This window comes from Elephantulus edwardii, unplaced genomic scaffold (assembly GCF_000299155.1).
Source record: "Elephantulus edwardii isolate Elephantulus edwardi_28Jun2011 unplaced genomic scaffold, EleEdw1.0 scaffold00186, whole genome shotgun sequence".
NCBI classification, from domain to species: Eukaryota; Metazoa; Chordata; class Mammalia; order Macroscelidea; family Macroscelididae; genus Elephantulus; species Elephantulus edwardii.
The window spans coordinates 3,145,555-3,173,344 of NW_006399936.1; the positions used below are offsets into that span (position 1 = coordinate 3,145,555).

The window sequence follows — 27,790 nt, forward strand, 5'->3', positions numbered from 1 at the left end:
GGTCCCTGATCACTCCATGGGGAGGTCTCCCTGCTAGCCTTCTGTTCCCAGGTGCCCCTTAGTTAGAAGAAAGCTCGGTATTCAGCAAGTGTTCAGTACATGCTCGAGGACTGACTGAATCCTGGGCTGCCCTCACAGGCCCCTCCCCTGGTTCCTTCTTCCCCCAGCCTCACCTTCCTGCCACCAAGTGCACGGATCAGAGCCCAGCATAAACCTTACAAGAATGTTAATTTAGACATGCACGAGCCCTATGCTCTGGGTAATAACTTAGATAGCATCTCTAATAGTGAACTCTATTATAAATTCATTAATCAACGAGCTCCCTGATATCTCAATTAAATGGAGCATGGCACTGGCATAGCATTTTGTCCACACCCTGCAAACACACCTGGGTCTGGAGTTCATTACTGCATCTCCATCTAGGCAGCACCTACCCTGGAGAGAAGTTTCCTCCGAAGGACTCACCTGGGCTGTGACCTGCTACTCCCCCCACGGGTGTTCTCCTGCTTTGAGGCATGCTGGTTTGTTCCACCTACATGTTCCTGGATCCAGGAATCAGGGAGATGCATCAAAGCTTGACACATGACATGAGGTGGCCGCCGGTGAGCCCACACCTGCACCCTCTGACCTCACTCCAAATTCATGAACTCCAGTCTTACCCAGGCATGAACCCTGCCTACAGCCCAAGCACGTCCAGGGTACCTGGGTTTCCCTTTCTCTTTCACACTTTCCCCTCTCCTTGCTCCTTCAGTCTCCCCACCTGCCCACCCACCTGAGCTCCCTCTCAACCTATGACCTCGCTCGCCTTGCAAGTTTCTGAATGACCTGGCCCTGTCCATCTTTCTCACCTCACCTCATCCTCCTGCCAGTATTAACATTTACATGCTAGTTTCTGTGTGTGTATTTCAATCAAGACACCTGTCTGTTCCAGCCCCTCTCCCCCCGCCTGGAGCAGTGCCCAATGCAGGAAATGTATTTAACGTGCATTTCTTGACTGACGAATGAGTGGTGACTCTGACACGTGTCCGTGTGGACTATGTGCCCATCAGAGTTTTCTAATCTAGTTGTATCTAACCCCATTCTCAGAAGGCAAACCTTGGATTTTATAAGGAGCTCTGGTGGTGGAGTTTGTAGTGTGCTATACTGCTAGCCAAAAAGCTGCACGTGTCTAGTTGTTCGAATCCACCAGCAGCTTCAAGAAAGAAAGATGATCAATCAGTCTCTGTTAAGACTGACAACATTGGAAACCTGATTGAAGGTTGCTGAGAGTCATAATCAACTAGATGACAATGACTTGCCTTTTGTTGTTCTTTTGTTTTTAGTGATACTTTCATACCAGACAGCTGACATTCCTTCACCCCCAAGCACCTAGCCCGTGAAGAAAACAAATAGGTCTGTCTTGGAGAGGGTGAAACCATGTCTCTCTGTGGAAGCTAGGATTTTGAAGCTCTGTCTCACATACTTTGGGCACGTGGCCAGGAGAGACTGGTCCTTGGAGAAGGACATCATGCTTGGGAGGGTGGAGGGACAGCACAGGAGAGGGAGATCCTGGATGGGATGGATTGATACAGTGACTGGGACAATGGAGGCTGGTGTGTTGGAATTAGTGAGACTGGCTCAGGACAGGGCAGGCTTCAGAGCTAGTGTACAGAGGGTCACTGGGGGTTGCAGGCGACTCCACAACACATAACAACAGTAAAAGCCAGCATGTAGTGATAATAGATGATGGTAATAAAGATAAATAAACTCCTTAATGGTAAGGAATTGTTGCACTGCCAAACCAAGTGTGTGTGGTTGAATCCACCAGCTGCTCCACAGTACAAAGATGGGCTGTCTCCTCCTGTGCGATTTACTGCCTCCGAAAACCCACTGGAGGGTTGGCTGTGCGTTGGTTCTGATTCTGTGGTGCACGATACCCTCAGCGTGTGCAGAGCAGGGAGCTTGGGTCAGCTAGCACTTTAGAACTCGCAGTGCGAGCCTGAAACTGCACCTCTCCTGAATTTCATACCCATCAGGGGCTCCGAGGGAGAAACACAGATAGTCTCCTCCTGTGCGATTTACAGCCTTGTAAACACACGGGAGGGGCGGTTATGAATCAGTTCTGAGTCAGTGACAATAAGAGAAAGAAAGCAACAAATTGCTAAGCACAGTACAAGGTGGTGGGGACTCAGGTGAACAGCAGACAGACTGATCCCGGGTATCCAGCCTCGTCATTGTATACCGTGAGTCTCATTCATTCCTCTATCCAGAAAACATCTGCTTGCGCTTAGTCTAAGTTTTCAAATGTGAATCCCTTAATTCTCATACTAATGTATAAGATGGTTGTCATCCGCTGATGCCGAGTGGCCCTGACTTGTGGTGACCGTGTGGACAATGGAACAAAATACCCCTCAGCCCATGCCATCTTCACAAGTCCATGACCGTGGCCGCTGTGTCTTTGAAGTCCCTTCTAGTCACCTGCATGCTCTTGTCAAAGGGCTTGGATTGGCTGATTTTGAACAGTAGATTACCAGGCCTTGTTTGCTAATCTGTGTTCGTTTCAATGCCTCACTGCAGCCTGATGGCCTTGGATGGCCTTGCTTGTGTTTGAAATACCAGGGACGTCATAGCAACACATAAGTTGCCACAGTAGGAGAGTCTGACAGATGGGTGGTGGGTCTGTGAGGTAGGCACTCTCATTGTCTCTGTGTTGCAGGGAAGGAAACTGAGGCACAGAAAGGTGAGCTAAGCCCCCCAAGGTCATGCGGCTGCAAGGTGGCAGCACTGGGAACTGGCTCTTCCCTGCCACTCTGCTTCCTTCTAGTTTTATCCAGAACTCACAATCTAATCCTCTTAGCCTTGTCTCTCACTATGGCCTCTGAACTTGTGCCCAGAATTTAGCTTTCTTGGTCTCACCTGTGAAGTTTTGAGGGGAAAGCCTGGGACTTACTGCATTTTTTGTTAAGTGCCATTGACTCGAGTACAACTCATAGTGACCCTCTCTGAACAATGGATCTGAATCCTGCCTACCCTATCTCTATCACTATCTCTGATACACAAGAGCCCATTGCTGCAGTAACCATGTCAATCTCTCTCATTGCGGGGGGGAGGGGGGAGCTGTCTTCTTCTCTTTTGCTGACCCTCCACCTGTCCAAGCATGAAATTCCTGTCTAAGGAGTAGTCTCTTCTAGTAACATGGCTGAAGTATGAGAGCTGAAGTTTTATCATCCTTACCTCTAAGGAGCACTCTGGATGCACCTTTTCCAAGGCATACCTGTTCATTCCCCATTCTGAACTCTGGGTGACATCACAGCCCAGCTGTGACCCCACAGCTAAACCCTCTCTCTTTGCAAAGCTTTTGAAAGCTCCTCAGGTTGTCTCAGGAGGATGGGGGAAATATGGAAATCACAAGACCAGAGAGATTTATAGTCATGAGTCCCTTGGGGTGGGTCCAAGCCGAGATGCAGTAGCGGCAGTAGGAAAGCTTCATTCATTTCACCATCGCTAATTTAGAAGTTGCAATAACTCAGCAGAAAGTCACTTTTTGTTATTATTCATATGAGTTGGAAGCCATTCCTTCTGCTGAGGCATCACAGGACAGATGCTTATGGGAGAATCTGCCTTTATAGAACCAACATATTCCCAGGAGGTTGGACGGGGACCAGAGTTCTGAAGTAGAATCTTTAAAATGCAATCAGAGACACTCCTCAGCCTGTCTTTGAGTGAGTTGTAATTTTTGTTTATTGAATCTTTTTCAAGCAAAGTCCTTCAAATTTGGGGATAAAGGAGATTCAAGACAGGAATCTGTGCATTTCTATACAAAGACTTCAGCAAAGTAATTTTTCTGCCAGTAGGTTGGGTCCCACCTCAGGGTCCAGCTGGAAATTTCTGTATATGAGGTATTGTTAAGTCCTTACTGTCCTCATATGAAGAAAGGTGGTTATCACAAAGGTGATCCTTCACTAGAGAACACGCACTGGAGTTTCCCAACTTTAACCATCCATGCCAGAGATCTGGTGGCCTAGTGGCAAGAAGGTGCGCTGCAATCCCAAAGGCATGCAGTTCGAGGCCACCAGCTGCTTCTCGGGAGAAAGGTGGAGAATCTCCTCCCATGCAATTCACTGCCTCTAAAAACCCACTAGAGGGTCAGCTATGGATCGGTTCCGACTCTACGGTACACAGCAACTACAACCAGAAATCATGAGCACGGTGCAGGACAAAGAAGGTTCATGTCTGTTATTCATAGGGTCACTGTGATGTAACGTCACTAAGCAACAACAACAACTACACTGTGTTGTGAGGAAACAAGGCACAGAAAGGTCAGATAACTCAGACAGCAAGCAGATTCACATGGAGAGGAAGAGGTGGGAGGAATTGCAACAGCAGAGGGTTTGGAGGACAAGGTCTAGTCCTTAGAACAAGGACTGGCCTAGGCTAAGGAAGGGGGGCAGGTCCTTCTGATTAGACAGGGCTTCTGGGGAGGGTAGCAATCCCAGAAGGAATGAACACTGGGAGAAAGAAAGAAAGAAAGAAAGAAATGAAACTTTCTCTTCTAAATAAAAAGACCTCTGTTTTAAAGTTCTAATGGTTAAAGCAGTGTGGTATTGAAGAAAGATACAGAAGTCAGTAGGACAGAAGGAACTAGACACATGGATATATGGGGCTTGGAATATTACATAAAGATGGCATTTCAGATGGACTATTTTATAAAGATGTCATTTCAAAGTGGAAAAAGAATGGATGACCTTATATTTGTTCAAAGCAGTTAACTACTCATTTTGCTACCAAAAAAAAAAAATCAAGATTGTTACTTTGCACCATTTACCAAGATAAATTCCCAAGTAGATTAATATAAAAACCCCTAAGATTATATTAGAAAAAATGCAGAATAATATATTTATGATCTTGGCTTTCTTAAGTTAGTTATAGGCATAAAAAGCCAACAAGGGGGGAAAAAACTTGACAAATTTGAAAACATCAAATGTTAAAAAACTTTTGGAAGAAGATGTGCTGTAAATGGAAATTAAAAACAAGCAATTAGCTTATAATAGCTTATGCAACAGACAAGATAAGTATCCAGAATATATAAAGAAGTCCTACAAATAGAGCAAGAAAAAGAAATAAACCAAAAAAAAGACACTGGCAAAAGACCCACAGACACAGTTCTAGAAGAGATAGGAGTGATTCATAAACACGTGGAAGATGCCCCAGCTCACTGGAAATAAGGGAGGCATGAAATCTAAAACCAAGAGAAAGCGTTGTAGTAGTTTGATGATAAATGCAAAAAAAAAATTAAGAAGGCTCTATGGGGAAACAAACAACAACAAAACAAACAAATTCCAATTTATAGTGTTTACCAATTTCCATAGGAAGCTGTGTGGTACCAGCCCAAAGACATGCAGTTAAAATCTCACAGTTGCTCTATGAGAGAAAGATGGGCGGTCTCCCCCGTGCCATTTACCGCCTCAGAAAACCCACTGGAGTATCAGCTGTGAATTATTTCTAAGTCGACATCACGTCACAACCACCAGTGTCCAGAGTGTAAATATTCCCATCCGGGTTTGGACCAGGATGAAAGAATACCAAAAAGATACTAACTTGTATCGACTCTGCAACAGTTCATCGTGTATGTCTCATGACTGTATTGGTTGTCATAATTTGTGGATAACGTTGTAAAGAATGAAACTTCCAGAACAGTTAATGATGCTCATTCGAAACCTGTATATAGACCAAGAAGAAGTAATCTAAACAGGAAAAAAGGAATACTGAATGAATTAACATCAGAAAAACTGTGTGTCAGGGTCAGTGGAAAAGAGGAAAACCCTAATGAGATGGATTGACACAGTAACTGCAAAGATAGGCTTGAACATGGCAGATTCTGTGAGGCTGGTGCCGGACAGAGCAGTTTCCATCTGCTGTTCCAAGAGTCGCTTTGAGTCACAGTCAGCTCGAAGGCTCCTCCCAACCAAGACATACCTCAGTGACATCGGTTACAGGCATCAGGTGGTGCCACCTTTATCAGGGTTGTTTTACCTATTACTTTCATGAGCGTAAACTCACTGTCCCCTAAGCTTCTCATCAAACCTTTTCGCACTGCTCTTGTCAGTCTGATCACATAGAGATAATTCTTTCAAAGAGCATATTACTCAAGACAAACACTCTTTAATAAGTGAGCTGAACTACTGCTTGGTTTAAAGACAACTTCAGGGGGTAAAATGTAAGATTTGAAGATCTTCTCAGGGCAATAGTTTCTGGGAGTCATCTGTCCTCAGTAGCTCCATAAAGTTTAGATTGTTTTTTTTTATGAGAATTTTCTCTTTTCCCACATTTCCTCCTTTTGATCATTATTTCCATCCCCCCTTTTGATCATTACTTTTCTATAGCTTTTTTTTTAATCAAAATGTTGAATAATTGCATGGGTGGTTGGTTCAGTGGTAGAATACTTGCCTGCCAAAATGTTGAATAATGGGAGCCAGGCACCATCTGGTTCTGGTCTAATGGCAAAGGAAGAAGTTTTTTATGGAAGCAATGAGGCACACATCACATTTCCTCCTCTGGTGCCTGAATCTCCTTCTTCCTCTGCTTCTCCAGGTGAATAATGACCAACTGTCATACCTGGAATGGCTGCTTGCAAGCTCTTAAGACTTCAGGCTCCCTAGACAATGAAAAGAACCAGTAAACATTCGAGTAGGCCAGTTGATTCGAACATCCAGTGAAACCAAGACATTTCCTAGGAGATATATGTAAACAATATATAAGAAGAACGGAAGAACCTCGTCGAGATGGATTGACACAGTTACTGCCTCAGTGACCTCAAACGTATCAGAGAACCCGAGGATGGTGCAGGAGAGGGCAGGTTCCGGTCTGATGTTCATAGGGTCACTAGGAGTTGTGGCTGACTCGATGGCACCTAACAACAACAAGAAGAAGAAGTAGTATCAGCAGCTGCCTTTTGTTGTTGTAAACATACCCTGAAGGCAGTTTGAGGCCACCAGCCGCTCTGCGGGAGAAGGATGGACAGTCTCCTGTGTGATTAACCGTCTCTGAAACCCACCGGAGGGTCAGCTATAGGTCGGTTCCAGCTCTGCAGTACACAACAACAAAACAAATATCTAACACAGCGTTTGCCAGCGTTTGCACTTACTAGATACAGAGCTTAGGGATTTCAACTATACCAGTCAATGTGGTACAATTATGACCCTAAATCCACACAGGAGTTCCCATCATCACAAACAGAAGTGCACTGTTACTGTCCCAGCAGGGGCTTTCCCCTCTGACCCTTCCTCCAGGCCCTGGTAAGGCTAAGACGTTTGGGTCTCCGTACATTTGCTTGTTCCTGTAATCTTAAGTGAATGAGATCCTTCCGTGATTGATTTCTTTCAGTAGCCCTGTGTTTCCACGGTTCGTGCTGTGGTGTGCATGGACTCCACATCCCTTTGTGGCTGAGTTGTACTCCATTGCGTTGCCACATTTTATTTATCCATCCATTCATTAATGATCTCAAGACTGTTCCTATTGTTTGACTATTGTATTACAGAGGATGCTGATGTCCCTACTGGTGTTACCCTCAGTTGGTGTCACTGCTTTTAAGTCCCTTGATGTATATATACCTGCTATTGTTGTGTACTGTCACATCACAACAGACTCATAGCTGACCCTCCAGTGGGTTTTCAGAGACAGGAAACTGCACAGGAGGAGGATGGCCATCTATACCCCGCAGAGCAGCTGGTGCATTCGAACCGTACATCTTTGTGTTGGCCACACACAAGTCCTTACCAACAGGCCACCAGAGCTTCCCCTAAACTTGAACATATTTTAGTAAATATTCATGGCCCTTTAAAAGGGCCCTAGATGTCGTGCTAGGACTTGGGGAAAGGTGGAGGGAGGATCAGAAAAGGGAATATGACCCTCAGCCGGATGGGCTGCCGCAGTGACCGTAACAGTGGGCTTGAGTATATCAGATGGGGAGGATGGTGTGGGATAGGGCGAGGTTCAGACCTGCTGTTCACGGGTCACTATGAGGAGCAGTTGACTCGATGGTACCTAACATCAACAACCAACAGTGATGCTGTGGATTCCGAGCTGAAAAATTACTAGTGGAGAGCTAAGCCAAAAGATCGAGGGTTTGAAACCACCAGCCACTCTGGAAACAGTCTGGTTCCCTGACGATTTATAGCCTTAGAAACCCCAACGAGTACTTCTGTTTTGCCCTTATTTACTTTTTTTTTCTCCCCAGAGCTCCTCTTTGCCTCAAACTCCTTGGCGTTCTCTGCCTACCCCTGCTCTGGCCTTGCTGACTTCCCCTATAGAAGTCAGGCCTGAGAGGCCCGTGGAGAAGGACAGAGTCCCACCCCACCTCCCTAACATGCTCTGTCCTCTTCCCACAGGCCTCCTGGGAATGGTTGCTCACATGATGTACACACAGGTGTTTCAGGTCACCGTGAGCCTCGGCCCTGAAGACTGGAGACCCCATTCCTGGGACTATGGGTGGTCCTTCTGGTAAGTTGCTTTGACTGTCATGGCAAGAGCCCTAAGGCATGCTGGTCGTCAGCAGCACAGCTTGGGTGGGTGACAGCAGAGGGAGCGCTGGTTCAGAGCATGGATGGGGGTGGTCCGTATGCAACAGTGCCTTGAGGTCCTAACTAAACCTTGAGTTAACACAAACTATGACCCACAGGCCAAATCTGGTTCTTGACTGGGTTTGTTATCAAGAAAGCTAAGAAAGATTTTCGCATTGGGGGAGGGGGGAGAATATCAAAAGGCAGACTCTTGTGACACATGGAACTGATGTGGAACTCAAGTTGAGGTGGCCATCAATACAGTTTTATTGGCATGGTTATGCTTACTCTTGCACAAGTTGTCTACAGCTGCCTTCCTGCTTTGAAGGTGGAGTTGAACAGTGGTGAGAGAACAGAGACGGCCCACCAAGTTGAAAATGCTCACTACCTGGGCCTTCCCCAGTATTGTTTGCTGGCCCCAGTCATAGAGGCCTCCTGAGACTTGGTATCGGACAAGGGTTCATGGAGGTTCTGGGTCATCTGGGGTAGCAGATACCAGTGAGGGGCCCTGAGCAGCATCGGGGAGCACTTGAGAGCATAATGTGCAGAAGAAAAGCCTGTGTGGCTTGGTCAGGATTCTCGCCAGGCAAGTGATTGCATCCCAGCAGGCCTAAGTGTTTCATGACTACGCCTTGAAGGGGTGCTGATTAGTTCATGGAATTAGTTCAGGTGTGTCCGCTAGTATGTAACACAACCAGAAGCTTTAACAGCAAAATCCACCCTTAGCGTGGTCTGGAAGGAACGATGTTGGGGTGTGTAAATGAAAGCTGCACTGTGGACCCCAGGGTTGTTCTCTGCCTCTGTGATCGTCCACACCCTGTCCCCTCCATGCATTGACTTGTCCCTGAGCTGAGCATCTCATGATAGTGAGAGAGCTCTCTGCTCCTCCTCCCCGCATGCCGAGACCCGCACTCATTCCCACTGAGCCCGATGCAAAACACAGGGAACCTCCCATGCTCTACAGTGGAGTGACTTACAGGATTGTGATCTTTGTGTTGTTGTTGTTAGGGGCTGTTGAATTGAGTATGACCCATAGCGACCCTATGAACGACACATCTAAACCCTGTCCTGTCCTGTGCCATCCTCACACTTCCTGACACACTAGAGCCCCTTGAGACAGTCGCTGTGTCAGTCCACCTGGCTGAGTGTCTTCTTCTTTACCGACCCCCCGCCCTTCCAAGCGTCATGTCCCTGCCTAAGGAGTAGTCCCTTCTAGAAACATGCCCTGAGGATGTGAGGCGAAAACTGTGATCATTACAGATCTTTATTTATTCTGATAGAGCAGGTGAGTGGGTTCGAACTGCCATCCCTCGGGTTAAAGATGAATAATATATAGTACTGCCTCCTTCACATGTACTGGGAGAAAAAGCCTCTCTTTTTTCTAAGTTCTGACTGACATACCAAACTTGTCTCTGACTTCAGTCCTGTTCTGACTCCTGAATTAATCCACGTGGCTAAGGTGGGTCATGACCTTATTGGTTCATGCCCGTGATTCCCATCACCAGAGCTAGGAATAGGCAAAAAAACCTCCTTTCAGATGGGCAATTTGGATGCTGAGCGAGTTACTGTCCAGCTTCACGCACAGCTGGATCTAGGTGGTTATATAATATTATCAGGAGCTCAGAGAGTCTCTCTCTCTTTTCTTTCTCTTTCCTTTTGTGTTGTCTTCTTTCTTGGGCAGATTTTCCACACATGGTCACCACTGAATCTTACAAATACAGTTATTCAAGCAGACATAGGGGCTCTCTTTCCAGTATTCCCAACTAAAAGACTTTCACTGGTGTAGTTTAAGTCATGAGAATACCTCTGAACAAATGGCTTAGAACAGCAGAGGGACTGGAATGTTCTGATTGATCCGTCCTGAGTTGCTTTCCCTTCCCTGAGTCCAGGCAGTCAGATCATCCATTCTCAAATCCTTGGACCAAGAAGGAAGAAGAGGTAGAGTCAGTGGAAAATTATGTTGGGGGTGAGGTGGGCTCTTACCAGAAGAGAGCGTACATAGTGAAAATGCAGGCCCACAGCTGTCCAGTGCTCAGGACCTCCAGGTTCCAGGACTCGTACCTGGGACCCTTTACCCCTTCGTGAGACAGATATTTACCACAGACTGACCTCTGGGGCTGAAGACACAGCAGATGTTAGGACACATGTGGCTCTGGCTCCTGGAGCATGTTGTCACAGGGACGAGACACTGAACAGCTGTTCTTTGCACCATGCTGTGTGGAGGGGTCCCCCCAAGGAGTGCTGTAGGAGTACAGAGAGCGCACTGTGACCCAGCTTCTGAGGAGCGGGCCTCAGAGAAGTTCTTAGGGAACCCAGGAGAGGAAGAGACACAATAGCTGTGCACCCTTGCCATGGCGGAAAGTGAGGGTCAACACCTTGGAGGTGGGAGGGAGGGACAAAGTGAGCAGGGAGGCCTGTGATTGGAAAAAGACTCTGTTTTAGCCCAGTGGAGACTCCTGGTAGTTACCTTCCATATGTTGTTACCCTCTGACTTTGCCCCTTTAAAACCCGAGGCCTGTGTCTTTTAAGAGGCCTTGACCCTGACCCTAGTAAGTGTAGCAAACCCAGGGAAACAAGCTGAAGCTCTGACACCCCTTCATGCATCCTTTCCCTCCAGAGTCATTTCTTTCTGAGGCTTTGACCTTAGAAGTCTTCCCCTTGAACTGGAGAAAGACCAAGAAGGAGGACTAACTTTAGCTCAGCACAGTTCAGATCTGTTGTTCATTGAATCTCTATGCATGGAAGTCAGCTCAACAGCGGGTAGCAACAGCCATCATGTGGATAATAATCTTAACACTCACTAAGCACTGATTATTAATCACCGTATAACAATATGATTATACACTATATAATAATAATTCTTAATCACTGTGTCATTAATCACAATAGAGCTGTGATATGGTACTTTTGTCTTCATTTCATTGAAAGAGAAACTGAGGCCATACACCAGTTGTAACCCACCCACAGCCCCCCAGCGTGGATTTGACCCCAGATCCTCTGACTCTGAAACTCACGCTCAGCCCCTATTTTGTGCCTCTCTGAGATAATCTGGCTAAAATTAACCCATCGAAGTGCTCAATACAGGACTTCTTGGCACATCCTGAGGGTTAAGGTAACATCAGCTCTTCCCAGAGAAGAGCCTGGTGGTGCAGTGATTGAGCACTTGGTTGCTGGTAGAAAGGTTAGTGGTTGGAGCCGACCAGGCACCCTGCAGGAGAGCGTGACAGTAGTGTGTTTCTGGAAGGATTACAGCATGGGAAGCCATGTGGGGCCCTGAGCTGGGGTGACCTGTAGGGCCACTGGATTCTGTACTGACATTCATTTTAACATGTCACCAGCCTCCTTTTGCATATGTGGAAACTGAGGCTCTGAAAGGGTGGGTGGGTCACTTGCTGAAGGTGGCACATCCCTAAGTGGCTGGCTTCTGAGCCCTTCCCTGCCAGGCAGCTCTTTCCAGAAGCCCCTCACCTCCCATCCTGGCTCAAGGGTGATGTCAGCCAGTGAGGCCTTTCTGTCCTGGAAACACAGGCCTCCTGCCCCCTGCTCCTGTGGGCTGGGCTCTCAAGGCGCCTATTTCCTATTTGGCTTGTTTAAGGCTGGGGCCCAGCGAGCAGCCCCTATTAGGGCTGATCCATTTCTCCTTGTCACCAAGGCCAGCGAGATGGATCAGCCCCATTTTTCATCTCTCGCATTGGGGGCCTCACCAGGCCTCCCAGTGTCATCACTCTTACTTAGTATGTGTGAGGCCATTTGTCAAAATCCTGGCCCCACGGCCTCCCAGCCCCACCCAGGCACCACCAAGGGGAGAGATCTGAGGAGAATCAGTGGCAGCCTGGCCTCGGCCAGCAGGGAAGGAGACCAGGCTCTGGGCTCGGGGTTTGGGGCTCTGAGGGGCTGGCCTGATACTGATGAACAGCCTCTGAGGGGGATATGCGGGGGATATGCTCACAGACACTGACGAGCTTTAGCTAAGAGTGAAGTGGACGTAGTTTAAATCCCACCCTGACACTCACTGCTGGGGGCCGTGGGCAGCGTGGAGGGAACAAAGGGGTGTTGGCCATCCCTCTGGATCAGACAACTAGGGTTCAGGTCCCAACTCTGACCCATTGCCAGCTGTGTACCTTGGCCAAATTGCTTTTCCTCTCTAGGTCTCAGTGAACTCAACTATAAACTAGATACAGTCCCTTGGGGTGCTTGTGAGTTCTTGTTGTTGTTTACCATTGAATCAGAACTGATCCATAGCTGTCCCTCCTGTGTATGTCCAGAGGCAGTGAATCACCCAGGAGGAGATTTCCCATCCTCTCGTGGGGCAGTTGGTGGATTCGAGCCACATGCCTTTGTGTTGTAAGTGCCGTTGAGTCATAGATGACTCATAGCAACCCTATGAACGAAAGACTTGAACACTTGTATAACTTTCATCGTTTCTCCACATTTGTAGGGTTTCCAGAGGTAAGCTATTTCGGAAGTGGATGCCACTCCTGCTTCCAAGCTTGTTTTAATCGGGGAGGTCCACCAAACACTGTCCACCGTGGGTAACCATTCTCAGATTTGACACATCAATGTCATAGTGTTCAGCATCACAGCAACCACGAGTTACCTCTGTACAGCAATGCACAGACCAGTGCTGTACCACTTAAAAGAATGTTTGACCAGGCCTGAGGGATGCAGATTAAAATCATCCACCCTTGGCTTAGTAGCATCACTTTCTATCTTCCTACCTTTGTGTATGTAGGCTGTGCAGTTCCTTACCACTAAGCCACCAGAGCTCCTGTTTTCTTTTGTGGCTTCAAATGAAAATGAATTACTTCTTACCATTCAGTGAGTTGACTGGGCCCAGCCAAGCATCCTTTTGCTTGAGGTCTCCTGTGGGATTTGCTCTGCGCCCCCAAGGTGGCCCCTCCCATGCCCTTGGTGCTGGTCATCAGCTGCAGAACCAGCTGGGCCAGTTGACTGGGCACCTGCTTGTGGCCTCTCTGGGAAGTTTGGCCTTTTCACAGCTCAGAGGCTGGGTCCCCAGGGCCAGTGCCCACAGCACCAGTGCTCTGAGAGGCCCCCATCAGAAGCTGTGGGGTTTCTGTGATCTTGACTCCGAAGGCCCACAATTCTACTTCTGCTGTGTTTCTTTCATCAAAAGTGAGTGACAGGCCTGAACTCAAGGGGGAGGGAGTTACAAAATTGGGACTCCAAGGGGTGTGACTCATATAGGACTAGGACTATCTTCGGACAGTAGCCACTGTGAGAGTAAACGGAATGTTTGCAGGATCCAGCTCACAGGACATGCCCAGTGGGTGTTAGTGGTTCAAGGTTAGCCACTTAATCATCCTCTCGTCACTGAAGTGCTTCTCAAATAGAGATGCATGTACACTGGAGTTAGGGATCGTGCAAGACGCAGCTCTTCAGGGGTCGACATCCAGGGAGCGCTCAGTAATGGCAGTGATTATGAGTGAAGGTGGCATTGGGCCTTTGGCGATGCCACTCTCAGTTGTCAGAGACACATGTCCCAAACCCCTGAGGACGGCACTTGTTGTCAGGAAAAGTAGCTCCTATTCCCTCTGTCCCTGACTGCTGGCTCTGTGTTCCACTTTCTCCCTTCACTCTGGTGACTCTGCAGGCCCCAGCCCTGGCCACTCCCTCCATGCCCACCCTCCTATAACCCTTCAGAGGGGAGACCTGGAGGAGTCCCGTTGACTGAAGCCACTATTGGCTTTATGGGAGAAAAGAAAGCTTAGTGGTCTGAACCCACACAGATTGAGACTCAGAACTCAAACCCATTGCCATTGAATGGGAACCAAATTATAGCTGCCCGCCCAGTGGTTTCTCTGAGGCTGTATGTCACACAGGAGGAGGTTGCTCTGGGGGATTCGAACTGCCAGAGAGGTGCCACCTTTGGGTTAGCAGCACAACTCCCTTTGGGTTATGCCACAGCCTTGGAACCCCTAGGAAGTGGTTCTACAAAGCCTTAGTGCTTCATTCTGTCCTGGAGCCTGGGAGTTGCAGGCCTCCTTTTAGCTCTATGTCTCTGCTCCCCCGGGGTCCACCTCTGACCTCAAGGCCCTGTGCAGCTACCTGCTTGGCTCCAGGGGAGGAGCTGGGGTTGGAGTTAAACCAGGAGAAGCTGACCCTCTATGGCCAGGCGCCATCCGAGGCATTTATAAGCGATAAGCAACCGGCTTCGGCCCCTGACATCCTCTGCTGTTCAAAGGAGGAGCTACCATCTCCCTCACAAGGACTAGGAACAGGCTCAGAATGGGTCAGGTCGGGTGACTCAGCCTCCGCAGCTGCAGGTTGTGTGCAGACTAGGGGTGAGTCCAACCACCTGTGATTTGTTTGGCCTGTCATAGTGCTTTGCAAAATTTTAACTCATTGACAATATCTAAACAGGTAAAAATTTTACACAAAAATCCTGACTTACAGTTTCACTTGCATATTAAGAGCCCTGATGATGCCAGGCCACGTTGCCACATGGCAGCTGGCAGCTCAGGCTGCGTGGTGGCTGCTCCTGTGGGCGGGTGTTTTCTGTCTCCTCCCTTGAATCCCCCACTCCTGGCACACACCTCACGTCCACTCGGCCAGGAGTTGACTCCTTGACTCTTATCTGATGTCACCACGCCAGCTCCCCTGGTGATGGGGGCAGAGGGGGGATGCTAGTGATGGATAAACACTGCTCATTTCTGTTTTCCTTTTCATGGCAAAGAAGGCTAGGAAAGGGCCTTTGACCCCAGCACACGCAGACAGAGCTACGTCCTGAGTGCTCCCCCGCTGACTGAGGGAGTGGGCTTCGTGGAGCTGTAAGTGATAAATGCTGGGAAGCCTTGAGAGGTTAAGAGGATTGGTTCAGCCCACAGAGCAAAAGTAGCAAGCTGGGCCATGTCTCTGGAAGGTTCTTCCCCTGACCTGGGGGTGCTCTGTCTTTATGAAATGCACTAGTCTTACTCCCACCTTCCACTTTTCTCCTCCTCCTCCTCCTCTTCCTCCCTGCCCATCTCCATGCCCCTGTGGAAGCAGCAGGCTGGCCTCCTTTCTAGGGAGATAGGCTGCATCTGCCTCACTCTGCAGGACTTGTTCCCCCAATCTGATACCCTGATTGTGACCTAGAAGAGCCTTGGCCCTAAAGGGCTCCTGAGAGAGATGTGCTTACTAGGGCAGCCTCCCGCTGATAGGCTGTGGTCAGCAGGAAGCACTTCCCCTCAGCAGGTGACAGTGGCCTCCTTTTCTGGGAAAGGAAGAGCAACGCGGGTGGCCCAAGGGCTCTGCTGGCCAGAAACAGACCCATCAGCTGGTCCCATCAGCTCTCAGGTACCAGAAGTGACTGGAGCTCAGCTTACGTACTTTAGCTGCCCGGCCATGGAGTCTGCCCCTCATAGTAGAGGCCTCAGAAGGAGAACAAGGGCTGTCTCTCTCAGTCATGAGCTATAGAGAGTCTACAGTAGATTTCAGTGTGGCGTCCATGTGAATCTGGTTCTCCAGTGCCCCCTGCCCCACTCCTGGGGCTCCCCAAAGACAGAAAGGGAGTTGACAGCCACCTCTTCCCCTGCACCCCTTCCCCCCACCACAGTGTCCACTCTGCTCTTGGCTTAGAAAACCAGGTTAACCACCCACGTCCGTACTGCATCAGCTCAGAGATGTGGGCTGCAAACGTGAACAGGTGTTCTATTCCAGGTTAACAAATCGTGCCCAGCAGGGGCCACGGGGATCTGGAAGTGGGGGGATAGGGGACATGAAGGTTCACAGATGAAGCTCTGAAACCCTCACTAAAACCAGGCTGTGTTTTTATATGGTTTTGAAAAATTTTTCAAATGGTGTCTGGATATTTGTTCACTCACTCATACCTTCCACAGTGTTTATTGAACACCTTCTACATGCCACATTCAGTGATAGGTGTTGAGGACAGAGCAGAGAACAAAATCAAGGTCTTTTTCTGATGAAGCTGGCATTTGGGGGTGGGGTATATCACACGCGCGCGCGCACACACACACACACACACACACACACACACCCACACCAGTGGGTGCAGGCAAGAGATAACTCCAGCTAAAGTCCTCTTTCCCGAGACAAAAACCTGAGAAAGGGATGGTCACCCAAGACAGATAAAGATTTAGTAAAATCATTCTGCTCCAGTTACACATCACAGAAGGAACATCGTTTTTTACCTTCCCTAATGCCATCAGGTCAGTGGACGGCTTAGAGCTTCACGCTCAGTAAGCTGTAATGGGATGCCCTGGTTCTCCCCCGATCTCATGACGGGGTGGTGTCAGAGAATGCTGAGGAGGAGGCTGGGACCTTGATTCCCCCTCAGCAGTAATGTCCCTGCGTGTCAGTGGAGACCACAGGAGGGATGTCAACGTTCACCACCAGCCACAATAATGAGGTGTCTCTTCTCCCCCATCCTGTTGTGATTGTCAGAAGAGAACCAGCAGAGAGACTCAGTCGTGGTGACACCCCACACAACCCTCCTGCCCCCCTGGTGTAGGCAGAGACCACTTAGGAAGCAGTAACGGGGCATTCCTGGCCCTTCCTGTCTGGCCATCATCGACAGAGGTTGCCTGGGCAGCCAGCCTCCCTCCAGCAGTAATGAGGAGCCTTCGTTGCTCAGTGTCAACAATGGTGGAGTGGAAAACCCAGACCTGAGCTACTACTAGGCTGTAATGGGCGATGCTTCCAGTGGTGTCAGAGGAAGCCAGCTACAACAGAGGCTTAAATAACATCCAGAATCTCATTAAGACGGAACTGAAAGAAACCAAAATGTCAAAGTTATCATAGAAAACCACTTTCTGTATAGCAAGAACTAGAAAGATCCCAAATTGGATGAAAAAAAGATAATCAATAAGTACTGGTATGTGGCTGGCAGAGAAGCTAAAGGTATCCGACAGAGATTTGAAATGGATTATAAAAATGTTTCAGCAACCTTTTGCAGATACCATTGTAACAAATGATAAAATATAAACTCCGAGAAAAGGAGTAGAAGGTTCCAAAAAGAAAGAGAAGTCATAAATAAGAGCCAAGCGGAGGTTGTGCAACTTAAAAATGCAATAACATAGAATTTGTTTGAATTTGTATTTGAATTTTGTAAATAGTAGAAAATTTAAAAATATAAAAAAATACAATAACTAAAATAAACAAACCTCTGAATGGAAATGACAGAGCAAAGATTTTCTGAACCTGGAGATAGTCTTAACAATAAAGAGACTTTCTAAAAAAAACCCAAAAAAAATGTTAAGTAGAGCCTCAGGGGCTTTTGGAACTGAAACAGAAGATCCAACTTTCGTGTCATTTGAATCTTTGAAGGAGAGGAGACAAGAGGTAGGATTGGAAAAATATTCAAAGAAATAATGGCTGAAAACTTCATAAATTTTACAGAAGTCCTGATCATGCAGATCCAAAAATATGAATGAGCTTCACACAGGATGAGGTTAAAAAATATCCACAGAAGAATATATTTTAAACTTATGAAAACTAAATGCAATGAAAAAGCTTGAAAGCAATGCCGGAGGAACACTCACTACTATAGAGAGGAAAACAAAATAAAATAAAACTAGTAGATTTCTCATGAAAAACTATGGAAGCTAGAAGGAAGTGGCACGGTATTTTTTCCCCCTATCCCAAAGAAAGGTGACCCAACAGAGTGTGGAAACTATAGAACAATCTCACTGATTTCACATGCAAGCAATATTTTACTGAAGATTATCCAAAAATGACTGGAACAGCACATCAACAGAGAACTACCAGAAGTCCAGGCTGGGTTTAGAAGGGTTCATGGTACTAGGGATATTGTAGCTGATGTTAGATGGATCTTAGCTGAAAGCAGAGAATACCAGAGGAATGTCTGTGTTTCGTTGACTGTGCAAAGGCATTTGACTGTGTGTATCATAACAAACTATGGCTGACTCTGAGAAGAATGGGAATCCCAGAACACTTGATCGTGCTAATGCGAAACCTATACTTGGACCAGGAGGCAGTCATCAGAACAGAGCAAGGGAACACTGCATGGGATGCATCCTATCTCCATACCTTTTCAACCTGTATGCAGAACAGATTATCCTGGAGGCTGGCCTCTATGAAGAGAAATGTGGGGTCAAGATTGGTGGACGATTTATCAACAGTTTGCGTTATGCAGATGACACAACCCTGCTTGCTGAAACTGAAGAGGACCTGAAGCACCTGCTGCAGAGGGTCAAGAGCTGCAGCCTCCAATATGGATTGAGGCTCAATGTCAAGAAGACAAAGATTCTCACCACTGGACCAATTGGCAGCATCAGGATGGATGGTGAAGAGGATGAGATTGTACTCAGCTTTAGTTTGCTTGGCTCCACAGTCAACACTCTTGGCACCAGTAGCCAGGAAATTAAAAGGCGCATTGCCATGGGAAAGTCTGCTGTTAGGAACCTCTCCAAAGTACTGAAGAGTAGTGGTGTCTCTCTGGAGACTAAGGTGCATTTGATAGAGGCCATGGTCTTCACAATCACTTGTTATGCATCAGAGAGTTGGACAATGACCAAGGAGGATAGAAGGAAAATTGATGCCTTTGAGCTATGGTGCTGGAAAAGAGTATTGAGAATACTATGGACTGCTAGGAAAACAAACAGATTCGTCCTGGAAAGGGTTAAACTGGGTGGCTCCTTGGAGGCAAGGATTCTGAGGCTCCGTCTGACATACTTTGGACATGTTGTGAGGAGAGACTGGTCCTTGGAGAAGGACATCATGCTTGGGAGGGTGGAGGGACAGCGCAGGAGGGGAAGGCCCTCTATGAGGTGGATTGATTCAGTGACTGGGATAATCGGGATGGGAGTGTCAGAGACAGTGCGATTGGCACAGGACAGAGCAGAGTTTAGGGCTGTTGTACATAGGGTCTCTATGAGTCACAAGCAACTCGACAGCACATAACAACAACAACAAAGGTGAAAAGGAAAGAACCGTTAAGTCGTTTCTATATCCAGTAAAAATGTCCTTCAGACTGAAGAGGAAAGTAAGATATTCTCAGGTGAAGGAAAATGAAGATAATTAGCAGACCTCCCCTAAATAAATGGTGGAAGAAATTTCTTGAAGTGAAAGGGAATAACAAAAATAGTAACCATCAGACATCAGGAAAGAAGAAAAATGAAAAGAATAAGTCTCTCTTTTTTACTTTTCTAACTTATGTTTGAAGTTTGAGGTTAAAAAAAAAAGAACATAGTCCGATGTGGTTCTAAATGCATGTCTATTGATTTTCTATGTTGTTATGTACTGTCTAGTCAGAACCAGCTCCTGACTGATGCTACAGCAGAGTTGTCAGAGTCTGTAAATCTCATGGGGATAGACTACCCATCTTTCTCTCATGGAGCAGTTTGTGGATTCGAAGTGCTTGCCTTTGGGTTGGCAGCACACTCCTTACCACTAAGCCATCATGCCTCGTTTTGGTATGTTGTTCTTGTTATGTCCCGTCAAGACACTTGCGACTAATAGCGACCCCATGTACAGAAACTCTGAACCCTGCTCTATCTTCAGCCAAGCTTATTGTCTCTGACACACCTCCCCTTGTTACCCGAGTCATTGAGTCAATCCATCTAGTCCAGGGTCTTTGTGTCCTGAACTTTCCTTCTACCCTTCCAAGCATGATGTCCCTCTCCAAAGACTAATCACTTCTTGCGACATGCCCAAAGTATGTTAGATGGAGCTAATTATGTTAGGGAATTTCTCTTCTATATTTATTTTTTTGAGCATTTTTATCAAGAAGGAGTGTTGAATTCTGCCAAATGTCTTTTCTACATTGATGGATATGATCCTCTTTGCCTTGTCTATGTGGTGAATTACATTGCTTCTTTTTCTTATGCTGAACCATCCTAGCATACCTGGTGTAAATCCTTAAAATATGATACTGGATTCTATTGGCTAGGATTTTCTTTGGGATTTTTACAGGGATACTGAAGAAGAAAATCCCATGATCCTATCATGGTGCAAATAAAACAATTATTAAAATGCAACATTCATCCATGATTTAAAAGCAACTCTCAGCAAAGTAGGAGTAGAGGGAACTTTCTTCCACTTGACAGAGGGCATCTGTAGTTAACAAAACACTTGATAGTGAAAGACTGAGTAGATCAGGAACCAGTCTAGGGATGAGTGCTCCAGGAATTGATGGGCTATCACGTGTGTGTTATTTTAACAAAGAGCCTCAACACTGAAAGTGCTCACTCATCTATGCTAAGAAATTGAGAAGACAGTTAACCTGGCCAGCAGACTGGAAAAGATGAATGTTTGTGCCTGTTCCAAAGAATTCACTCATTGCCATTGCATTAGACCTTAATCATAGCTCACCCTCCACTGCGTTTCTGAGGCTGTAAGTCACAGAGGAGGAGATCCGCCATCCCTCTCCCTTGGAGATACTGTTGAATCAAACCTCTGGAGAGGTGAGACCTTTGGGTTGACAGTGCAATACCCTATGAATCATGCTTCTCATGTTCCCTATTCTAAGAATGGAAATCCAACAAAATGCACATATTATCAAATAATATCAAGATACCAGAAGACATTGCAGCCTGCAGATCTGCCCAAGAGACCTCATCACAGCGTTCTCGAGCAAAGATGCCACTTTGAAGACAGTTGAACCTGTCCTGAGCCATTGTATTGTTGGGTGCCTCAAGCATATGAAAACTGGACAAGGAATAACAAAAGACCAAAGAGCAGCTCATGCTTTTGAATGACAGTGTTGGGAAAGATGAGTGAATAATACCGTGAACCGCTGGAAGGATGCACAGATCTATCATGGAAGAACCACAGGCAGAATATTCCTTCATCTCAGATACTTTAGACATGATATCAGGGGGTGTCAGCCCCTGGAGGAGGCTGTGGTGCTTGGCAAAGTAAAGGGTCAGCGAAACAGAGGAAGACCCTCAACGAGATGTGTTGACAGGGCTCGCTGCAGTGATGGGCTCACATCATTAGATTGCGGGGAAGTCACAGGACTGGGCCGTATTAGGTTCTGCTGTTCGGCACAGGGGTCAATATGAGCTAAAAGGGACTGGTAGCACCTAACAACAGCTGCTTATAGAAACCAACCAGCTGATAACAGATGCGAGGGGAACCAGTGTCTCCAGCCTCTGCAAGTACCCCACTTGCAAACGAGAAACCACCTTGGATCCAAAAGGAGACCCACTCATTCTGCCCAGGTTACACATTTCATGTCAGCAAGTGACTTTCTCCACCCCCACCCCACAAAGGTGTGTCTTCTGCTCAAATCTGGTGCAGCATGACTGCATCGGGCCTCCTGTGCCTTCTCTCAGTCAACAGAATTGAGACACAAATCTAGACCAGTGCCAAATCTAGGTTGGCATTTTTGCAGCCCTCAAAGCAAATACGCTGAGCCATAGTGAACGACCTCTCAGCTCCCTGAGGGCAGGCCTCCTGTCAGCCCTCAGTATTGGGTCCCTCTCAGTATTAGGGTTACAGCTCCCAGCACAGCTGGGGTGGCTGTGGCCAGCTAAGTGGGTCAGCTCAGCCTCCACATTACCACTTGCTCTGTGCAGATGTCCACCTGCACAGGCTTGGCCTGCGGCTGCTCCCCCTAAAGAGTGACCCCTGGTGACCTCCTGCCCATACGCATCTGACTGCCCTGCACCACCATCTTCCCTGTGGGCTTTTGTCTTCTGTGGCTGAGTCCCTTTGTGGTCTCTCCTTACTCCTTCTGCTGCTGGTTCCCCCCATCTACAAGTTGCCAGAGTAGACACAGTCCTTTAACTGGACTCTTGGGATTTCAGGTCTAAAGGGTACCCTCTTCTCCAGGCTTTTGTGGATCAGATAGTTTCCAAACTACCTCCATGACACTGGCTGCTCATATGGTAATTTCAATGCATACAATCCACTTTTGTGGAGAGCAAACCAAGCATTTCTTATATATCACTCAGGCAACTTAGCCAACCAGCTAGTCAGTTCCCAGACTGATCCCGACCTACCATTCTGGAAGAATTGGAAACCCAAGGCCAGAAAGACCACGTAAGAGAAACCTATGTTGTTGTTGTTAAGTGCTGTCAAGTCAACTACACTCATAGGAATCCTTTGAATAACCTATCTGAGCCTTGCGCTGTCCTGTGCCATCCTTACCATCTCCGAAATGCTGCAGCCCATTGTAATAGTCCCTGTGACAGTCCATCTTGTTGGGAGTCTTCTCTTTCTCTGACCTTTCTGTTCACCTTTCATAAGATATTGTCTCTCTCCAAGGACTGACCCTCTCCTGACAACGTGGCCAATGTATAAGATGAAGCTTTACCATGCTTGCCTCTAAGGAACACCCTGGCTGTGTTTTCTCCAAGACAGACTTGTCTGTTCTTTGGCAGTCTATGGAATAGTCAGTACTCTTCTCCAGTACCAGAGTTCAAAGGCATTGGTTCTTCTGTCATCCTTATTCCTTGTCTGACTTTCAGATGCATAGGGAATAATTGAAAATACCATGGCTTAGATCAGATACATCTCAGTCTCTAAACTGACATCTTTGCTCTTTTTGAACTTTGGAAAGGTCTTTGACAGCAGATTTTCCCAATACCACATGGCTTTTGATTTCTTGGCAGCAATTACCATGGGTATTGATTGTGAGTCTAAGTAATATGAAATATTTGACAACTTCAGTCTTTTCTCCAGCTAACATGAAGTTGATAGCACCACAAAATGTCAAAAGACGTCTTATGGATACTTGGTAACATTATTCTAAAATTTTTTATGGAAGGAACAAGTAATTCTGGAAATGGATAAAATAAGAGGAAGACGATTATTCTATTTCAAGACTTATGTAGTTAAAGTAATGAAGACTGACTGTGTCATGATAGTGGAGGGATATACATATATGTCAGTGACACAGAATTTAGAACCTAGAAACAGATGTGCCAGATGGTTTTGGCAAAAACGCAAAAACAATTTAGTGGATGAGGGATAATTTTTCCAACAAGTGGTACTGGAACAATTATACACCCATTGACAAACAAACAAAAATGGAATACCAAATTTGCTCTGTAAACTCTCATTCCAATCACAAGAAAACGTTTTGTGGTGTTTTTTTTTTTTAAATTAACCTCTATTTAAACCTCACACCTTATTAAAAATTAACAAAAAGTGGATAATAAGCTTAAGTAGTAAATATGAAACAATAGCAGTTTTAGGGAAAAGCATAAGAGAAAAAAAATCTTTCTTATCTAGGGCTTGACACCAAAAGCATAAAAGGAAAAACTGATAAGTTGAACTCGATAAATATTTTAAAAAGCTTTTTATAGATCCTATTAAGGGGATCTATGAATGTGGAGAAACAGTGAAAATTATACAAGTGTTCAGATATTTCATTCACAAGGTCACTATGAATCGTCTATAACTCGACAGCACTTAACAACAACAACAACAACATTAAGAGGATGCAAAGACAGAGTAGGGGGAAACTTTTGTAAACTATATTTTTTTTAAAAAAACACCAAAGACTCATTACCGTCGAGTCAGAACTGACTCAGAGCTGTCCCTCCTGTGGGTTTTCAGAAGCTGTAAATGCATGGGGGAGGTTGCCTTCTTTCTCTCTTGAAGCTCTTGGTGGATTCAAATCACCAGAGCAGTGGAATGAACATTCAGATGATCAACACAACTCCCTCCTCCACCCTCAAAAAAACAACTGAAAAAATGTGGGAACAATCCAATTACAAAATAGGCAAAACCTACAAACAGATATGTCATCAAAAAGAATGCACAGATGGCAAATAAGCAAATGAAAAGATGCTCACCATTTTCAGTCACCAGGGAAATGCAAATGAATTCTACAATACGATGGCAATGCTTACCTATCAGAATATCTAAAAATAAAGAAAGAAAACAAAGAGCAACAGCACAAGAAGCTGGTCAAGATGTGGAGACACTTACACCCGGCAATGAATGATTGTCCCTCTGGAAAAGTGGCAGTTTCTTTAAGAACTAAACAAGTAGCTTCCACTTGACCCATTAGTGGTACTCCTACGTATCTAACCCAGAGAGATGAAAACCACGTGTACACAAAACCCTGCACATGAATATTCATAGATGCTTTATGCATAACTATCCAAGATTAGAAATAACTCATCAGTCAGTGGGTTCAACAAATGGTGTTATCCCATGGAATACTCAACTGAAGTCATTGCCATAAAGATGGAACCAACTCATAACTGACTCTCCAGCTGATTTTCAGAGGTGGTAAATAGCATAGGAGGAGACTGCCCATCTTTTTCTAGTGGAGCAGTAGGTAGACTTGAACTGCCTGCCTTTGGGTTGGCAACACAACTATGTACCCACTAGGCCACCTGAACTCCCTATGAAATGTTCGACAAACTCATTGCCTTCAAGTCAGAATTTACTCACAGCTGACCTTCTAGTGGGTTTTCAGAGGCTGTAAATTGTACAAGAGAAGATTGCTTGGCTTTCTCGGTCTGAGTGTCTAGTACATTTGAACCAGCAGAGAAGGCATCACCTTTGAATTTGTAGACTCTCCTTGTGGATTTGCCACTAGAGTCCCCTGTGGAGTATTAGTCAGAAATAAAAAGGAACAAACTTAATACATGAAGCAACGTGAGTGAATGTCCAAAGAATTATGCTAAATGGAAAAAAGCCAATCACAGACATATATAATATATGTCTCTATCACATGTTTGAAATGACAGCATTTAACATTGAGGGATCATTAGGAGTTGCCTGGGGTTGAGGCCAAGAGAGGAAGTGTGGCTGAAAAATGGAAACACAGGGATCCTGTGGTGATGTCATTTTTCTGTATCTTGACTATTGATTCTGTGATGCTGTATATAATTTCACAAGGTTTTACCATTGGAGGAAACTGAGAAAGGGGCACACAGGATCTTTCTGTAGTATTTCTTGAATTGCATTTGACTCTACAGTGATCTGAAAAGAAAACAGGCTATTTCAGAACAAACAACAATCAATAAGATGCAAGAGAGTGATGTTGTGATGAGATTGAGAAAGAGTTAGGGAGAAGATTTCATAGATACACAGGGAAGGTGAGGATGGCCAGGGGGTGGAGTGATGTGACACAATGAGAAGGAAGCCATCAGACAAAGAGCTGGGACAGCTAAGAAAAAAAAAATAAGTCCAAGGGGCTGGGAAAAGGAGTGGTGTTGTGTAGTAGACAAGAAGTCATGCCACTGGAGGGTGGGGAGGCAGAAGGAGCAAGCTCGAGGTAATATTCCATTTGAACAGAAGGTTCAGTGCCTAAACAGATGGGAGGTAGGATGCCTATGGCATCATTTCTAGGTCTGTCACCCTCTCACCTGTCCCAACACTTTCCTCAAGAGGGAACTTATCCCTCCTTACTGAGGCATTAGATTTCACCAACTCCCTCCCAGTGTGATTTGAGGGTTTTTCCTTGCCTGAATCTTGCATTTGAGTGCTTGGAAAATTTCTCCTTTATCTCCTAGGCTGGGAATTAGACCTGATTATAGTTAAGACCTATAGCAATAAAGATTAACTTCCACACTAACATGAAAAAGAAGGGAAATTATCAGGAAGGGAAATCAATTTATAAAGATAATTGTTGCAGGATATATAAACTAAATTCAAGTTGACTTAAGAGGGGAGAAGAATACAAAAAGAAATTCTAGGCTTCCATAACTGAAATGTCCAGTGACAAAGGCTTTCGCGCTGGAATCCACCTCCTTTTCATGACTCTACATTGTTTTGAGTCAACTTTGTTATCAGGTCAGGTGACAGCAAGATTGTCCCAGCAGCTTCTGACTCAGATCTCATTAGCTTAACAATACAGGATATGTATGAGCTTTGAGGAGAGTCCAAGGATTGAATCTTATTATTCTGGTTTGGGTCACATGCCCATCCTTGAACCAGTTCCCAGCTCCAGAATGAAGGAACACTCATTGTCCAATCCTAGGATATGTGCTCATCCTAAAAGTTAGGGGTGGAACAAGATCCATCAAATCACATGGTCTGAGAGGAAGGAAGGAGTGTTTATGTTAGAATTGCAATACTGCTACCAGAAGAAAGAATGAATGCTGGTAAAATAGTTGTATACTCCTGGAATCTCCTTGCTCTGTTCTGCCAGAGTGTTCCCTGGAGTCAAGGATTCTGAAGCTTCATCTGACATATTTTGGGCATGTTGCAAGGAGGGACTGGTCCTTGGAAAGGGACATCATGTTTGGCAGAGTGGAGGGGAAGCGAAGAAGAGGAAGACCTTTGGTGAGATGGATTGATTCTGTGACTGGAGCGGTGGGAATAAGTGTGTTTGAGATGGCTAGGTGGGCACAGGATAGAACAGCATTTAGAGCTCTTGTACATAGGGTCGCTATGAGTCGCAAGCGACTCGATGGCACATAACAACAACAACAACTCTTGGAATCTCAGGAAAAACTTGTTTCTTCATTCCCCTTTCACCAAGTTCCAGTTTCCCACCAGGCTGATTCAAACAGACATCACAGACTGAAGGAGAACTTTCTGCCTTGTTCAGAAGGGAGTGTCTAATTGGAGCAGTATTCATCAGATGTTTAGCTCTTGATTGTCCATGGCTGGGATGAGGGTGGTCGGGGGTGGGGCTGGTGGGGGTGGTTTGTGGTTAAATATTAGACCATTGGCGAGTGGGAGAGGTCTTAGAGCTAGACTCTCCCCTTCCTTCTAGATGTGGACATGACAGATTCTCCAGCATTGACCAAGTTCAGTGTACACATCAGATGAAGATAGCCAAGTGTCCCAAGATAGATAGAGTGTGGAGTAGCAAGCCACCAGGCCATTATACCATCATCTCCCAGAGAAACCAAGCCACAGAGGAAATTGAAAATGTGAATAACACTAACGATGTTACTAGTAACAGTGAACTTTTCTTGACTGCCTACTATATGTTAGGCACTGTCCTAAGATATTTTGAATGAATCATCTCTTCTACTCCTGCAACAGTCTTAGTGTTATGTCTACTTTTCAGTGGCCATGAAGACTCTGAAGAGCGAGTCAGTCACATGAGTATAAGTTACTTTTAAAGTAAGTAAAAGTAGCTTAACACGTATAAAAAACCTGTTTTCGTAGTCTTTGGCCCCTCCTTTAAGGAACTCCGGTGGCAAGCTAAGTGTTGGGTGGCTGCTAACCAAAAGTTCGGTGTTCAGATGAGTTTGGTGACTCCTCAGGAGAAAGTGTGGCAATCTGTTCCTGTAAAGATTTGCAATCTTGGAAACCATATGGGATCGTTCTGCTCGAACCTATAGGCTCACAAGGAGTCAGAATCGACTTGATGGTGGTGGATGGTGGTCCTCTCTTCTTCTCCAATCATCAAC

General features: G+C 46.0%; 1 protein-coding gene across 1 annotated transcript in view; it reads left to right on the plus strand.

Annotated features, from left to right (window-relative positions):
• Positions 1–27,790, plus strand: part of GSG1L (GSG1-like) — a 261,256-nt gene that overhangs the window by 207,980 nt on the left and 25,486 nt on the right. The window contains exon 4 of the mRNA XM_006896574.1: positions 8,367–8,478. Coding sequence (XP_006896636.1) covers positions 8,367–8,478 — 112 coding nt within the window. The remainder of the gene's footprint in view (positions 1–8,366; positions 8,479–27,790) is intronic.